Source organism: Branchiostoma floridae, chromosome 1, assembly GCF_000003815.2.
Source record: "Branchiostoma floridae strain S238N-H82 chromosome 1, Bfl_VNyyK, whole genome shotgun sequence".
Taxonomy (NCBI): domain Eukaryota; kingdom Metazoa; phylum Chordata; class Leptocardii; order Amphioxiformes; family Branchiostomatidae; genus Branchiostoma; species Branchiostoma floridae.
Window position 1 is genome coordinate 8,457,214 of NC_049979.1, and position 16,740 is coordinate 8,473,953.

Genomic DNA, 16,740 nt, shown 5'->3' on the forward strand with positions numbered 1-16,740 from the left:
TACACAAAGACAATACAACCAGTTGAGGAGGGGTGCCCAGTGCCATCTGTACGTAGTACCCTTGTCCTGGTTTCCCCCGTAAGTTGTCCTCCTGAGTGCTCGGGTCGGCCCCGACATTTCTCTCTAACACATCTTCCCTGATTTCTCTGGATATCCTCTTCAGCGGGATTCTCAAAACTTTTCCGTCATCACCCAGCAAACGGGCCGGGGAAACGCACACGGAAGTCCAGAGCAGTACCAGCAGACTGCTCGCCAACGCCGAAAACCTAAACCCACACATCTTTTCCTTTTCCCGCTAAGGCTTATCTACATAAACCTATCGTCGTCATCTAAAACGCGTTGTTAAGGCCATGACAGGGAGTGTGAGATGAGAAAGTTGACATTTAGTTTGTCGACCCGAACTTCCTTCTTCTACTCTCTGCGGGAGACGTCAGCGGATGTTACAAAGCATGATGGGAGGGACCTACCACTTGGAGCATGGGGAGGAACATCCATGCAACTTTTGCTCCAGCTTCATATCTCCTTCAAAAGTCAACTTTTTAATACAAGTTGGCATTTCCCTCTAATTTTTTTTACCAAAATGTAAAACGTAGGCAGATGGGATACAACTTCTAGCTTCTGAAGGTTTAAAAAAAGGAAGATGCAATCTACCAGTGGCAGCATCTCTATTTGTTGTTTGCCAAAACAACAGTACAGTAGAAGTCATACAGTAGTAATTGCACAGCCTAATTGCACCGTATTTCACACAATTATCCAGCTGGTGCAATAATACGAAGTTATCCAGCTGGACCGCACTGGTTTGGGATTCCATGCATTCATCCGTTGTGCAATTAAGTAGCTTCTACTTCATCTCCATTTGGCACTTGTTTCCTTCATTGTTTCAGCCCATGGATAAGGTTTGGATACAGGCTATTTTGAGCCTGCTATTTTCCAATACCTGAAATGTGGTTTTCTACATGTGACTGCAATATTCCAGCCTTCAAACGAATCTAAACCAGTTAAATAGATGAAACTGTGCTGGAATAGTTAGTAGTCCTGGTGACTTGTACAGTTTAAGTTGCCTGATAAAGATGAGTGACATTATCAAACTTTCTTTACATGACAACACACCCAATAATTTCCTCTAACTCTTTTAATCGACTGATTTCCAACATCAATATTACATAACAACAAATAAAAAAACAAGCCAACCCATGAAAAATGTGTAAACCTCCCTAGTGATATACCAAAAACAAGGCACTGTAAAGAGTTAATATAACATTACTGCTAAAACAAACTATGGAATGTCAAAAGTTACATAGAACATATTAGCATCATGTTTTGAGTTATATTACAAATAATAATGTATTGATTAGTATCAGCATCTATCACATAAGTGTATCATAACAGATTCCTTGAAACATATATTAAGACTAGGATCGTTGTACATCTCGAATGACAGGGCTCATACGGAAAACACAGAATGGTGGATTTAACAATATCCTTCCTCATTTCTTATTCCATATCATATGTTCTCATATGTTCTTTAAATTAAGTTAGCCCCCCAGCATCCACATTCAAATTTCTATCTTGTTATCAAGCCACCTTCTTTGTTTCTCATAGAACAACCCTCCAGCAATCTGCCAGTGGTAAGTCATTGGTAACTCTTTTCATTGAAATCTATCATGGACACAAGGCTTATGTCTTCGACACTGTATTTGTGTGAGAGTGTAAATCTGCATCTGCATAAACGGATAGCACAGAGGGCAATTAAAGTATTCCTGAATAGTGTATGATTGTGATAGCAGTAAAGTTTCTATACATAACAAAACAACCAAATGTACTTTTTTAGAGTATCAACTAAACATCTAAAAAAAATCTATCAAACCTAGAAAGTAAAGAAAGGTGTATTTAGCCCTAGAAAGCAATCTCATGATGAAAACTGAAGCTCTGTGCTGAACTCTTTGACTAAAGAAAAAATCTAGACATGTTTCTACAATCCGCCCCTAAAATCCTTGTTGCTACACATATCAAGCATGGAGGTAAATACTTCCTCCCTTGTCAACTTATCCCCTCTCTCATTCCCACGAGAAATGTTTCTTCAGGTGAATCTGACAGACTCGCCTCTTGAGGAACCCCCTTCCACACAACACACAGTTGTTGTCCCCATCCTGTCCCAGACAATCCTCCACCTGCTGGCTGAATGTGCTGGTGGGAGCGCGCACGAACTTGGGGTGAGATGTGCTGATATGTCGATAACACTCCCCTTCAATATCAAAGCTTTCTGAGCAGTACTGGCACTGAGGCTTCCCTTCGGCATTAAGGAAGGGCACATTGTGTGCTTTTTGCATGTGGAAGGAAAAGGCCCAAAATGTGTTGTATGTCCTCCTTTGCCCTGCTGACTTGGCTCTATTTGGATCCTTGTTTTCTGAATGGCACAATTGACAGATGAAGTAACCAACGGGTTTGTTGCTTTCTGGGGACAGGACTTCACTTTTTGCTACTGACTGCAAGTGTGGTTCTGCAGACTGTTGAAGTTTGTCTGGCAAACCGACCACTTTCAAGGCCTCGTGAAGATTGGTGTGGAACAACAGCTGCCCTAACGATGGAAAATACTGACCACAACCTGAGCAGGAATCTAAGACATTCTCCTGTGCATCCTGGAACTGCTGATGAAAACTTTGCAGGTGATAGAAGAAAACTATTTCATCGTTGAAGCTCTTCCCACAACAGTGGAAACCAAGTTCCTTCTCATTCTTACTACTTTTCTTTTTTGGTAGCTGGGTCTCATCTGGAGCTTGTGTACCACCAAGGACAGTTTCAGGATCCACAGTTTCTATGTCTACCTCGTCTGTGTCCTGTTGCTTGGGTGTAGGACTTTTAACGGTATTTTTTCTGGGTCTACCCAGACGTGGCTTTGTTACAAAACTTTTACCAGCTTTTTCCAGCTTTGCTTCCATTGATACATCGCCTGGCTTGCTTTCTGTATTGCTAACTTCCGAGCCTGGATATTTCCTTTTGATCAGCCTGCCACTTTTGCTTTTGATAACTTTGCCAGCTGTTTTGATCTCGTTTGCTGTATCAGTCTCGTCCGTTGTCTTGAGCTTGTCTGCTGTTTTGATCTTGTCAGCATCATCCTCATTCGAAGCCTTGATCAAACTTTTGACAAAGGAATATCTGCCTGTATATACACCTTCCTCATTTTGAGCTTTATGCTTCTTTTTCTTCTTTCTCAACTTCTTACTTGTTATCTCTTTCACCTCTTTCTCTACAGGGACACTTTCTGGTTTAGGTTCTGAGACAGGGCTTTCATGTTTCCTTTTGAGCAGTTTTTCCTTTTTGGATTTCTCCTTCTTCTTCTTTTTCTTAAGCTTTTCTTGGCTCTGACTGGGCATTTCTTCCTTCCTCTCCGACTCATCCTTAACATCAATGGAGTCTTCCTCAGTTTTGACATCTTCATCAGCCTTACAGCTATCCATCTCTGTGGGTAGATCTTCAGGTTGCTTTCCAATCTCTAGATCTGCCAACTTCCAGCTACGCTTCCTTCTACTAGTCATCTCTTTCTTAACAAAGTGTCCCTTTAGGTGCACAAAGTACAGTCTTTCCTTTGTGAATAACCTTTGGCAGAAGACACACTTCATCTCTAGTCCCGATTCCTTTCGGCTTCTGACATTCTCAACACACTCATTGAACACATTTGTAGCTTTGCGGACATGGTACTGTTCTATGTGTTCATAGAGAGCCCTGGTATCTGGAAATTCTTCCACACATACTTGACACTGAGGGTTTCCTTGTTCATTGAGTGGTGGCACTTTGTGAACGTTCTCTAGATGCCTTGAGAATGCGCTGTACAAGTAGTAAGTTCTTGTCTTTGATGCACAATAGTAACAGTCAAAGGAGCCCTTTGGTGGCTGAACCCTCTTCTTGGAAGATTGCTTGTCAGTGAAAGACGACTTTGTGTCTTCAACTTGTCCCTCGAAGATGATGTCAAGCAAATCCTTCAGTTGAGAGTTTGAAATCTTCACAATCTGGCCATGAAGACTGTAGAGCCGTTCTTCTGAGAAGACTTGACCACATGTTTCACATGTGAAGGACTGAGGCTGGTTGCTTTCAAAGTTTGACCCAGTAACAAAACCTTCACTGTGAACCTCTTTGAGATGTGCAAAGAATAGCTCCTCTGATGAAAACTCATGCCGACAGCACATGAAGGACAGGCTCTGATTACAAGTAGCAGACTGGAATGTACTGGAAGGAGGGGACATTTGAGTTTGTGCTTCCTGTAAAGCATTGGCTTTAGCTGCGTCAGAAGTCAGACTACCTGTATTGCAGGTGACATGCTGTTTGGAGGCAAACTGTACACTGTGAACAGTTTGACATTTGTCTCCTGTATCCAGCAATTGTGACTGTTCCTCACTATAGGAAACATCTGCTGGGGTTTGAAAGACATCTGTAGAATGAGTTGGTCCTACCATTTTTGCATGGGCTTCGGTTGTGTCGTTCTGACTGCCCTCTGCAAGAGACCAAACTGATTCTATCTTAAGAGGATATGAGTCCTGATATGATCTGAGTCCTGAGTCCACGACAAATACTTTGCGATGGGCACCAGTCTTGTTGTCAGAAAATACTTCCCCTCTGCTGAAGTACTCGTCTCTTGTGGAGGGTGGAAGGATTCCTCCAGGAAGTGTGCCATAGAAGGGAGCTGACATAGGGATGGCAAGAAAGCTGCCTGCTGGGACAGTGATGACAGCATCTGAGCTTGCAACATTTTCCACTTCATTACTCATCCTGTGGAGATACAGTGGTACTGCATCTGGACAGTACTCCATCGTAGTGGTCTGTACAGTCTGTGGAAGTACAGTCTACTTGCTCCCTGGCTGTTTCTTTTATGACTGACAAAAATCCTTAATAGTCTCTAGGCAAAGACATTTACCTTTGCAACAAGGAACCACACACCATACCGTATTTTAACAAACTGCTACATATACACAGTAATGTGACTTCAAGATCTTCATACAGGAAAGCTATTTACTGAGTGCAAAAACAAATGCAAGACTATGCAGGAAAAACTCAGTAACTATGAAACAGGCTATAATTGTCCAAAGTTAACGAGATGGGTTCTCAGTGTTGTTGGTGGAGGGGTTCTCATGTAAAAGTTGCAGGGCCAGGTCTGTCCACTTCTGCTCCTGTTCCTTCAGGGATTCAGTAGGGCCACCATTGTCCTGTCAGGTGGAATAAAACAATCTTACTGTTACTGTCTTACTCTTTACTGTAAGACTTGATTTCTTGTAGTATTCACAATGGCAGAAACAAAATTGCTTTTGAAATTACTGATTCTTACATCTTTTATCCAAGTACAGCCCTTGCAGTTGTAGATAACGTTACATGTAGAAGACAACAGATGAAGATTTTCAAAAAGGCTTCTGCCTGCAGTATGAAAATAGGTCACAAACATTTTACACAGTAACTTGAAGGTGAGTGACAAATATCATAGGTGATTCAGTAACCACACCTGTTCCTGTTCTGGGTCCGGTAACTCCATCTGGGGAACATCGATGTCGTCCATGGGCAGCTGGTCATCTCGCCAGTCCTGGTCAACTATGTCCAGCAGCCGGCCATCACGCGGCACCTCACTGTCCATGACTACAGAGAACAGGCAGGTTAACAACATTAGGATGTCAGTTTTAACAGCTAATGCACTGATGTTGTGTTTGGTGACTTTTATTTCAAGGTTAACGGCAATGGACACTTTTATTAAGCATGTACAACACTTATTGATTTATCAACAAGCAGACATTTGTTATCAGTAGGTGTATCGTTTATGGCTGTTTTAACAGACAGGGGGGCATTGAAATGGGTAAGATTAAGCTTGCATTGGATTAAGATTCACTGTTGATATATGTGCAGGTGAAAGCTGGTTATTTATTGAATCCAGGGTACATATAACAATAGACCAAATTCAAACTGTGCCTTCTGTTTTTTAAATCACTAGTCTTCTAGTAAATAGGGCTGCATTCTGACTCTCTGTGATCTTGAGACAAACAGTCTACACCATCTTTGGGTACGTCACAGGTAGGTTGTATCATCATAGTAAAAATGGGTGTTTTACAAAACTTGAAAAAGAAGAACCGTCTTGGTACAAAAAAATTATGTTACGTAATTTTTGTATAATTTTGTGTCACTTATGCGTTTTCAACCGAAGGTTCGAACGATAACAAGATGCCGGTGATCGTGGTAAAAGCCTTTAGTTTTCTGACGAATGTAATAAACTAAGGACGTTATGTAACGTCCTTGAATAAACGAAATTTACAATTTTTTTCTCGGTAAAAAAATGACTGTTTTCATGGGATACGAGATGGACTACAAATCACTGTGTTAAAATGAACAAAACATCTTTCTCACCTTTCTCTGGGCGTTGATCACAACCTTGGGCTTGTCCTCCGTGTCTCTATGCTCATGCAAGATGTTCAAAATTATGATTTCATATGAATTCAACGTCGATATCACCGGATTTGGTCTTCTTCCCTCCCTCCAGTCGTGACGTTTGTAGACTTTGTTAGTGTCAAAGGTCAAAGTTTGATAAATGGCGGGAACAGAAAAAAATATAGTCATAATCAATAGTAATTGCTCCGATGTCCTTTATCAAGAATATTTTCATTTGATCAATCCATAAGGAAGACATGTAATCATGTTAATCGTTAAGTAATTAGTTTTTTATCAGTGTTTCTGACGAAAAGTCAAAGGTCAAAGGTTAGTCAAACATGGTAGAGGTGAGCAGGATAGCAGCGGGAGAAAACATTGCATTTTGACTAAAATAAGCTGACGAGGACTGTAAAGTACATGTTTATACTTTCTGGTAACTTACTTTAGATATTATTACTACGTTTTTAGCTATGCAATAACGTAATATCTATTTAATTCTCCATTATAGAAATGTAACTCAGGGTACCGGTTGGACAAGTTTTCAAAATTTTGTCCTATCGGGCAAGTACACAAAAAATCCACTTGCCCGAACCAACTTTTCACTTGCCCGGAATTCAAATGACATTTTTTTCTGTGTATTTTCACTTCCAACAATGGAATTCTTTTATCATTGACTCTATTTTTCTGTGTTTACCAATGCTTGGCACCATGACTGTGAAAAGTTACAGTGTATCAAAATCACACCCATGGAAAAATCTTACTTGCCCGATCGGTCAAGTGGGGTTGGACATACACTTGCCCGGGACAATAGAGCTAGTGGGCTCTTAAAGCAGTGACATAGGCTTGGGGCCCTCCTATTACACTAACAACTTTCTTCAGAATTACAGAGGCGAAGTGTGATGTCACAGAACATGTGAGGGTTTCTTGGTGATTTATTACATGTTCTTAGCGTGAGTTGTGCTGTGCCCGGGTTGTTGTCGTCTTAGCTTGAATGTAAAGCAACCGGTATTTCAGCATACCGGTAACACACCCTGTCCTGGCCCTGGGTGTAGCATTGTTATCCAGATCCAGTCACAATTACATTCACCAAGGTGGAAGGAACCTCTGTGGTGTAGATGTAACTTTACCTTTGCTTATTCTATTTGCTTATGTAGATACTATGGCATTGATAGCAGCGGTGAGGAGAACATGTTATGCAGTGCTGGAGGGAAGGCTTCCAAGGCTGACAAGATTGGATGGAAACGTTAACATTAGGACTAGGGCATTGTCCATTCTTGCACCAGCAGCTTCCAATGTTGGTCATGGTAAGTTCAGGAATTATGGCTGTTTAAGTTGTTAATATTGTATAAACTATGATATGGTCTTAATTTTCATAGGATGTGAAAAGGGTCTTAATTATTTATCAGTCATGTATCACAGCTTACAAAAATCGTACTTAGAATCACTAGGAGATGTAGATGATCCTATTCACCTTGATCTGTACTTAGCTTGTTAGAAAGCAAAAACATACAATAAAGGTCTTCTTTATTCAGTCATTCATTAAATTATATTTACCACTCTAAGACAGATTCACATTGGAAGAAATACTTGAGGGACAATTCTGTATCTTAAGGCAGTCTTCATACATTCCCTCTCATACTCTTGTTCTGGTTCTTTGGATGTATTTATAGCTGGAAAGAGAACAAGTTCATCCTCAAAAAGGTGGCAGCAAACAAGAGGCTTCCTGTGCTCTGCTACACATGGCAGTGTAAGTTCTTCAAGTTCAGATTTTTCTAGGTTATACCTTGCTGCTTTATTGCTAGTGGTGTTGATACTGCCACAGGTCAGCTTTTGTCCTATACCAACATGTATGTGGCAACCTTGTCATTTTATAGATCTTTTCAAGGAAGATCAGTTTGGTAGGAGGGAAAACTGTTTCAAGAAATATTATTAACACCTGGCCCTTTTGAACTACTGGCTTTCCAGTCAGACATGTGGGTATTGTTGAATCATGAAAGCCTGCTTGTTCAAAATGTGAAGAACAAGTTCTTATGTAGCATTATTGACCTTCAATTTCCAACATGACACAGTTTACTGCTATCTTAAAAAGTATTCTCCCAACAATAACAAGTTCTTGAGAATTTATGACAAAAGTTATGGTGGGGATACATGTAGGTCTTTGTTCCAGGCACCTATGCAAACAATAGGTTACCACAGTTTGTTCTTAAATCGACCATAGGTAGGGCTTATAAGTAACTAACCCATATACGTGAGCAGTGTACTTTTTCTGCTTCCAGAAGCTGGAGGCCTGGGAGGTGCTGAGAGAGCGGCTGCAGGTGTCTGTGCTGGCAGGTGGCAGGCAGGTGCAGGTGCAGTGGGACGACTCACTGGAAAGTAACACCAGGTACTGTATTGTATTGTACTGTATTGAATCAAGATGTGCCAAGTACTGTTTTCCTGTGGCCTTGACCTGTATTTCAAAAGGATGTTGAATGCTTCTGACCATTACCAACTCCTGCTGTGGTTTATCAGGCCCAACCCTACCCAAATACATTTATGTACCTACCGGGTAGATCAGATTCCAACCTTAGGCCACACCAATTTAATTTCTTGGTTCACGGATTTTTTCATAAAATATATGGAGCGAGAGGGCGAAATAAAAATAAAAACAAAAATTGTAAAATGGTTGGGGTCAAGGTAACGGCTAATCCAAAATATGAAGAAAAAACGTTTTCAGCTTGAAAAAAGTACAAAAACACTATTATAGTACAGTAACAGCACCTGTACCCACACTTTAAGGAGCTTATAATATAAAGGCCAATTTGCTACACCAGAAAGTTGGTGAATGGTTTCATTAATGGTGAAAACTTGCTGAGTGGTAATTTTTATTTTTATTTTTTTCACCAAAAAATAGGAGCGAGCGAATCCGTGAACCAAGGAATTAAATTGTTGTGGCCTTATCCAAAACAATTTTCAATGGTGTTGGTCTGAGTTGACTGGTCCAAGTTGGTATTGGTCGGAATCATTCTAATCCTTTTGAAATGCTTATAACTTGTTCTTTGTAGGAATCACAACAAAGTAGAATGTGAAGCATCATTTAGTGCATGTAGGAACACTTGTAGGACTTAGTGGACTACTTTAAAGCTACCTTCATGCTTACATAAAACATTGTTTGTCAATAAAATAGCTGGGCACAAAATGACTCTATAGGTTTGACCCATGTAGGCCAAAGAATTGTTTTGAAGTAGAGTACTATGTCCTGTGCAGGTACAGTAGCACATGGCTGAGGTACCACTGCCACTGTCTCCAGTGTAAACAGGCCCACAGTGGACAGCGCCTGCTCAACCCACTGTCTCTCCCAGCCGCCCAGGAGGTCAGCAAGGCGTGGGTAGATGGTGAGGACTTGGTCTACTCTGAAATCTTTGTTGTTTACAAGTAATGATAACAACATAGGCACCAGTGCTATACTTATGGGGATGGGTACCTTTTCATTTTCTTGGCAAAAACTAGGCTACAGCCAATTTGGTAATGCGCTACTTTATTTTTGTTGATTTGATTTTAAAAATTTACCTGGAGTACAGCCTTGTTGTGCTTTTATGTTGCTTCCCAAAGGTACGCTTACTCCAGGCATACTCCTTGAATGTACCTCGAAGTGTGTGCTATTAAAGGCTATGTGCAAATATATTGGTCTCCAGATCAACACAATTATTTTCACATACAAGTTGTAAAAATATTATGTTGTAATGTACATAAATGTTAGCTCCTAACTGAAATTCACAATTCTTCCACTTTTTGTGCCTGCTTCCCAGACGAGGACCGTGCCCTGCATCTGGTTTTCACAGGGGAGCCAGAACATGTAACAGTGCTGCCATTGGGCTGGCTGTGGGAGACTCTTACTCAGAACTTGGGAATAGTCACGCTAATGCAGCAGAAAAGAGGAGGCATTAGTACATCAGGTGTGTGTATGTGTGGGGAGGCTGTCTGTTTTGTGCAGGATTTAAACAGTTTTGAATGAATCTTAGACTAATGTTTTCCTTACCTAGTTACAATTCTATACTATGGCAGTTTTGTGCACTTGTATGTTGGGTTGGAAAGTTTTTCATAATTGTTTACAATTGTATAGTATTTATCTTTGAAATTTGCCTTTGTATTACATGAACATTTACTTGACCAAGTTATAATTAAAACAACCTTCTTTCTTCTTCAGCCATATTTCATATCTCTGCATTTTTCTACCACAGAATGGGTTTCCTGAAATTTCCTACAAAAAGTTGCTGAGTGGCAACAAGTCTGTTTTACTCAGGTACTGTCTGGTGCTGCAGTGTTAACATATGGTCTGTCACTTTGACAACCAGGCATTTTGAGTTAGCTATTCAATCGACATTGAATAAATGAAGGGTAAATAATCAAATGGTTCATTTGCTTAAAACCTTGCAGCGTTGTGGCTGAGATGAATTTTACTTTATATGTTTGAAATTACAGAACTTACATACAAATACAATTCCAGTTTTCGCGAAAACTAAGATATGCCATTATTGTCTTGTATAGGACTGTTTAGCCACAGTCAATGTTGTAGGGCTGATATCAATTAGGATTTTACCATGGTCAATATTGACTAAAGGAGCCCATACATATTCATGTTTTAACATATGTGGTTGAATTGTGGTTGCACTAGCAGGAGCATAATTTGATAAATTTATCTAATGCTGGCATCAAAATATTGAGGTAGATTAAAACCTGGTCCATCAGTTTGACCTAGGTGACATTAGACCCTGAGAAATTAATGGTGTATTTTTTTTATCACTGCTCTAGGTGGATGCAGGACATCAGTGACTATGGAGTCTCACTGGTCACAGATGTACCAACTGAACTAGGAAATGTGGCAAAGGTGACTACAAAACATTTTTGATTTCTTATCTCACTAAGAGTTTCTCTCAAATCTTAAAAAAAAACACTTGATTTTTATGTTTGTTGACTTTTTCTTTTTAGGGCATTCCTACTGAATACATTTTTGTACAAACAGAAAAGTGTTGGCTTTGATCAAGGAGCTTTTATCATTATGTTTTGTTCTCAGGTTGGAGAGCTCATTGCCCCAGTACAGCAATCTATTTATGGAAATGTGAGTTGTTCTTACTGTTTCTGACATCTTGTAGTCAATTACAGACTGAATATCTTTTCATGTTAACTTGGTTAATTTAGTTTAGGAATGGTTTGGCAACACTATTATTTTATTTGCGTGAATTATTGAGTGATTGAAGTATATATTTTGCTAGCCCTCTTACAAAGGAGAAGATGATTGACAAGGAATTGACTAGGCAATGGGTGGGAAAATTTTCACTTCATATACAGTGTATTTTAACATAGCTAATAAATTGGGACAGAATGTTGTCATATCTCCATGTTTATAAAGTAGGCATATAACACACAATACAATGTTTACTCAAGCAACTGAATAAATAAGTTACTTGAGTAACTTTTGAAGTCAAAGTATAAGGTGTAAATGTGACTTAATTCTTTTCTTATCCCCAGGTGTTTGATGTAGTGTCTACTGAGAAGCCCATCAATGCTGCATACTCTAACGTTGGGCTGGACTTCCACATGGACCTGATGTACTACGAGTCTCCACCTGGTCTGCAGCTTCTCCACTGTGTCAGGTACTGTGAAGTCTCAAACATTCATGGTGGTTTCATTTTCACTTTTCACTTTTTTGTGATGCAAAGTCATGACATTGTGTTTTGTATCACTGCTGTACTACAGAATTGTTGCAAATGCAAACTGAAAACACTGCAAAAACTCCTTCCCCTCCTAACAAAAAATTTGTTTCCTGTGAAAATAAGTTGATTTACACTAGTTTCCTGCAGAGCTCAGACAAACGTCATTTTACCATGGACATTTTGTTAAGTTTTGGAATAGCACTGATATTTTAGTACATCAGAATTTTAAAAAATGCAGTGTAACAATTGGGTGTCTATTCTTACCAAAAAAAACTCAGCAGTTTATCATATACAAGTGTACTTTCAATACAAGTGAAATCATAGACAGAAATTACCAGTTGTTTCTACCAAAGTGTTTCTACCCTAGCAACTTTCAAAGGCACTACAGAGTACTAGGTGAATCTTTGAGGCTATGAACAATAGTAATGACATTTAACTCCCATTATGACATCATTTTTCTAAATGAGCCAGTATTCTCAGCCCTTCCCGAAAAAACATACAAATTGTCTCTCTCTACAATAGTGTACTCAGCCTCTGATAATGACAGCTTGTGCTCACCCTAACAACTTTCAAGAGCACAACAGGGCAAGTAAATCTGTATGCTGGAGGCTATGACAAACAATAGGAATAATGCTTACTCCCACAATATCTTTTTTCTCTATCTATGAGCCAGTTTTCTCAGACCTTCCTGCCCCCCACCCTGCAGGTTTGATCCGGAGGTGCAGGGAGGAGAGAGTGTCCTGCTGGATGTGTTCCCAGTAGTGGAACATCTCAGAGTACATCATCCCGAGGACTTCAACACACTGGTCAGAGTGCCGGTAACCTTCCAGAAATTTCACTTTGACAGGTAACCACAGTTGATTGTCACGGAAATTGTCACTGCACAATGTAACATGCAATAGTCATGGTATGCTTGGGTATTTTTGTATGTCTGATACTTTTAAATCTTTCTTTAGTTTTAGAGAGGATGTGCTCAACCTCAAAGAAGTCCCTTACTACAGCTAACAGCCTGAACAAAGATCAATACATGTGGTAGCTGAAGCTAATGTGAGCAGTACTAGTATTAGGGACATTTTTACACAACTTGAAATGTCTAACTGTAACCTTTTCTAGAGAATACCCAGTTTGCATGAGGTACCAAAGACCACACATAGTCCTCAACCCAGACAAGGAGGTATGTGATCTGTCTGATATTCTTACAAATATATTCTCTCTCTTTTGTGCTTCAAATTCTTTCTCTGGCTCCAGGAAAGTAGGAAAAGTAGAAACCTGGTTATATGACATTATTCACATTTACTCAATCATTTTCTGGGGTACAAATCTGTTACCATCACTTAAGTGACAGCAAGAATCAGATGTCTGAGACAATGTAGCAAACATTTTTCTCCTATAACGTCCTTGGTGGAACAGTTTGCAATATTGACCCAATATTATGTTTGTCCTGAAACTTCCATATAAGCTCCAATGGTAGTACATAATGTACATGCCCCTCATGACTTGTGCACTCCTACATGTAGGTGATTGCTGTGAGCTGGTCCCCACAGTTTGAGGGTCCCCTGTCAGTACCAGAGGTGAGATGGCTCGTGTTATGGAATCATTATCAAGCTGCAATACCTTGACTGAATTGAAAAACATATGACTAGCTGTAGACACCATTGAAAATACATCATCAGTAGATAGCACTGTGTCACATATATTTAGAAATCAGCAATAAACCATTAATGCTACTTTCACAACACTATCATCAGTTCATGTTGCTTACAATTACAATAGTTACATACTCCTCTCAAGTCAAAACTAGCCATAGGAGAATACACATGGATTGTGATGGCTTATCATCCGGCCATGTTGCAAGGGCTATTGCCATAAAATCTTCATATATTATACATATCTATGTACTGATATGGAATATTGTTGCATGTATGTGATGTGGTTTGTCCCAACTAATGATTGATTTTGTACAGGCTGATGTGGAGCCGTACTACCAGGCTTACAGGAGGTTGGTTCAGGCCATGCAGGACTCTCCTCTCAAGGTCTGTCAGGACTCTCTCCACTGTTTGTTCATGATACTAGTTGTCAGTTGCCCTTAGATGGTGCAATATTTTCAAATTTCTTTGTGCTACATTAATTTCTTAAAATCAGATAGTATTTTCAGAACATTAGGAGAGACCACCTCAAGCCTTAGAGACTATCTGAAATTTGTCCTCATCACTTTCAGAAGGAGAGGCGTTTGGTAGCTGGTGACTGCCTAATCTTCAACAACAGACGCATGCTGCACTCCCGGAGGGCCTTCACACTGGCACCTGGCACTGTTCGACACTTACAGGTGAGGAAGCATTTTGAATTTTGACATGTGTTAAGTTGTTTTAGATGTATTGAAAGTAGCCTGTAAGAAATATTTTATCAGCTCTAACAAAGATATGTGACATTTCCTATTATTTTCCTCCAGGGCTGCTATATAAACATTGACGAGTTCAAGAATCGTGTGCAGGTCCTCTCCACACTGGTCGGTGATGGAAGCGAGGCTAGAAGGGTCGGCAACCACGACTACTTCTAAAACAACAACAAGTGTCCTGGTCATCTTGTACTGAAAATGATTCTTTACTTCTGAACATGTAGACCTCTTAATCAACAGCAAAGATGTTGTGTTGGCATGATGCATTTTAGTGCTTTACTTTTTTTCTGTTGATTGTTACAACTTCAGATGTGTTAGTACTTTTTAAAAATGTAAAAAAAGGAAATTTCATTGCTGCTATTCAATGTATTAACAAAGTGTGAACAAAGTATTATAGGTACATAAAATCTGCACATTGGACACATCATATTGGTTAATAAGTGTGGGGGTGTTGACCTAGTATCACATTTCTAGGCCTCTTTGAGGACTTGGCTCCTGTACTATGGCATCTATAGCAATCTTACCATCTTTTCAATCGCATTTATTGTGTACTAGAACATGACAAAAGGTAGACACTGATAGATAAGTATATAAGTACATGTAGAAACATCAGTGAGTAACAGTTATATGAATAACTGCCAGCCTTCCCTGACAGCTTATCATAAAGGTGCCACAATTAACAGTTCAAGCAGGGTTTTATTGTACAAGTCATGAAAATAGTTTATGCTGTATTAACATACAGTTGTACTTAAATGCATATCATGGTAATGTTAATCACACTGTTGAAACGTTGTCACTACACTACATTTCATCAGGGGAGGAACGTTGACCTCAGGGAAGGCGGAATATAACCTAATGAACTACAGATAAAAATGTGAAAATCGCTGAAATAGCAGTTTTAAGCCAGTTTAAGTATTTAAAGACAAGTGGGCTGAGCAAAAAACAATGTGTTGCTCAAAAGTCAAAACCTAACTGGTGTCCCTGTGGAACATTTGTTGTATCTTAGTATATGTATATGTCATTATATATTTATTAACGATTATCTGGTATGATTATGATAAAATATATGGTTATCACACCAAAAGACAACATTTTAGGATTATATTTTAATCAACAATATTAGTACTGTTAATTTGCCATACATATTTATGCGCCTTTCTCCTTGTCATATGCAAAATTTTAATGTTGCTCCATCAAAAAGTCATACTTCCAGTGTGGGAGTTCTGCGGCCAGGTAATTAAAATACAAGTTGATCATCTATAAATGTCTCATGGGTCTTGTAAGTCGCATCCAGCAGCGAGGATCGTTGAAGTAGTCATCAGCTAGCTGCTGCGGCTCCCCATCTTTCCCTATGGTGTCTCGTAATTTGTAAGCCTTATCTCCTCTGGATTTTCGACAAATATTAAATGGTTTCCATATTTGTGTCACAAACAGTCCACAAATACATGCTGTATAGCGGCGACACAAGTCCCGTTAGTAGTACATTTCATCATGGCGACCTTGAAGTCAACAAGCCAACAAAGAAAGCCTTCTTTGTTGGCTTTCACCCTCCTCAAAAGTTCAAGGAAGACGCTCTTACTGTTTGTACACCAAGACAGGGCCAACCCTGAAACCGCACTTGGAACATTTCATACTTTGCATGTAGGACCCATCCTCAAGTCGGACTTCTCCATCGGGCGGGAAGACGATCCGTGGAGGCTTGCTCATCCTGTCGCATGCGGGGCTCGCCTGGGAATGCTGCTTATTAAAGTCGTTAAACAAGTCCATCAGGAGGGGCAAATTCACTGGTCTATACCCTTGAATGCTTTCCGCAACTTCGCTGGGTTCGGCGGGTTGTGTCCCATCCGAGTCCTTGTCACCCGCCTGGCCCCCGTCCTCCATGACCTCCATGTGTCGCCCCACGTCGTCTTCTGGGTCCTGTTCTGGGCATTCATAATCCCCTGGAACTGGAAGGAGCTGTTTCTTCGGAGGAGTTCGCCCAGAATTTGGTCTCTTACCTCTCCGCCTCTTCTTCTTGAGGGGGTTGCTGGCCATATCGTTGACGGATTGTGTCCAAAACGTCTGTTTATGGCAGTTTAACCTCCTTGGTTGAAACTTGCCCTGAGAAAACCTCAACAATAGCTTGCCTCTCACGGAGAAACAAAGACCCAAGCCAAGCCCAAGTAATAGATAGATCATGGGAGTGGCCTGACTATGTGGATTTGGTACTGCTCCGCCCACCCGAGGAGTTTGTTGGGGTCCCCCGAGGGCGAA

At 40.1% G+C, this 16,740-nt stretch overlaps 3 protein-coding genes across 3 annotated transcripts in view; 1 reads left to right on the forward strand and 2 right to left on the reverse strand.

Annotated features, from left to right (window-relative positions):
* Positions 1-453, reverse strand: part of LOC118417244 (beta-secretase 1-like) — a 16,526-nt gene extending 16,073 nt beyond the window's left edge. The window contains exon 1 of the mRNA XM_035822723.1: positions 20-453. Within this exon, the coding sequence (XP_035678616.1) occupies positions 20-280 (261 nt within the window). The 5' untranslated portion in view covers positions 281-453. The remainder of the gene's footprint in view (positions 1-19) is intronic.
* Positions 454-4,989: 4,536 nt separating this feature from the next.
* Positions 4,990-6,564, reverse strand: LOC118410563 (anaphase-promoting complex subunit 13-like). Its single transcript, XM_035812339.1, has 3 exons — positions 6,379-6,564; positions 5,489-5,619; positions 4,990-5,198 (listed from the first exon to the last, which is right to left on the reverse strand). Exons 2-3 carry the CDS (start codon positions 5,615-5,617, stop codon positions 5,082-5,084), a joined length of 246 nt encoding a protein of 81 aa, XP_035668232.1. The 5' UTR covers positions 5,618-5,619; positions 6,379-6,564; the 3' UTR covers positions 4,990-5,081.
* Positions 6,565-6,751: 187 nt separating this feature from the next.
* LOC118425709 (probable gamma-butyrobetaine dioxygenase) lies at positions 6,752-15,740 on the forward strand. The gene is made up of 17 exons (XM_035834752.1): positions 6,752-6,832; positions 7,554-7,703; positions 8,070-8,146; positions 8,676-8,782; positions 9,646-9,773; positions 10,188-10,275; positions 10,310-10,334; positions 10,620-10,681; positions 11,191-11,266; positions 11,453-11,497; positions 11,908-12,032; positions 12,799-12,939; positions 13,206-13,266; positions 13,610-13,663; positions 14,057-14,125; positions 14,311-14,418; positions 14,542-15,740. Exons 1-17 carry the CDS (start codon positions 6,817-6,819, stop codon positions 14,647-14,649), a joined length of 1,440 nt encoding a protein of 479 aa, XP_035690645.1. The 5' UTR covers positions 6,752-6,816; the 3' UTR covers positions 14,650-15,740.
* The last annotated feature ends 1,000 nt before the right edge of the window (positions 15,741-16,740 follow it).

What these genes read in the sequence shown, in the direction of transcription:
- LOC118410563 (XM_035812339.1), bottom strand. Translation starts at nt 5,617, where the DNA reads ATGGACAGTGAGGTGCCGCGTGATGGCCGGCTGCTGGACATAGTTGAC. An exon ending in CGGACCCAGAACAGGAACAG is followed by an intron (nt 5,199 to 5,488) that starts GTGTGGTTACTG and finishes TCCACCTGACAG; the next exon opens with GACAATGGTGGCCCTACTGA.
- LOC118425709 (XM_035834752.1), top strand. An exon ending in AACAAGTCTGTTTTACTCAG is followed by an intron (nt 10,682 to 11,190) that starts GTACTGTCTGGT and finishes TCACTGCTCTAG; the next exon opens with GTGGATGCAGGACATCAGTG. An exon ending in GCACTGTTCGACACTTACAG is followed by an intron (nt 14,419 to 14,541) that starts GTGAGGAAGCAT and finishes ATTTTCCTCCAG; the next exon opens with GGCTGCTATATAAACATTGA.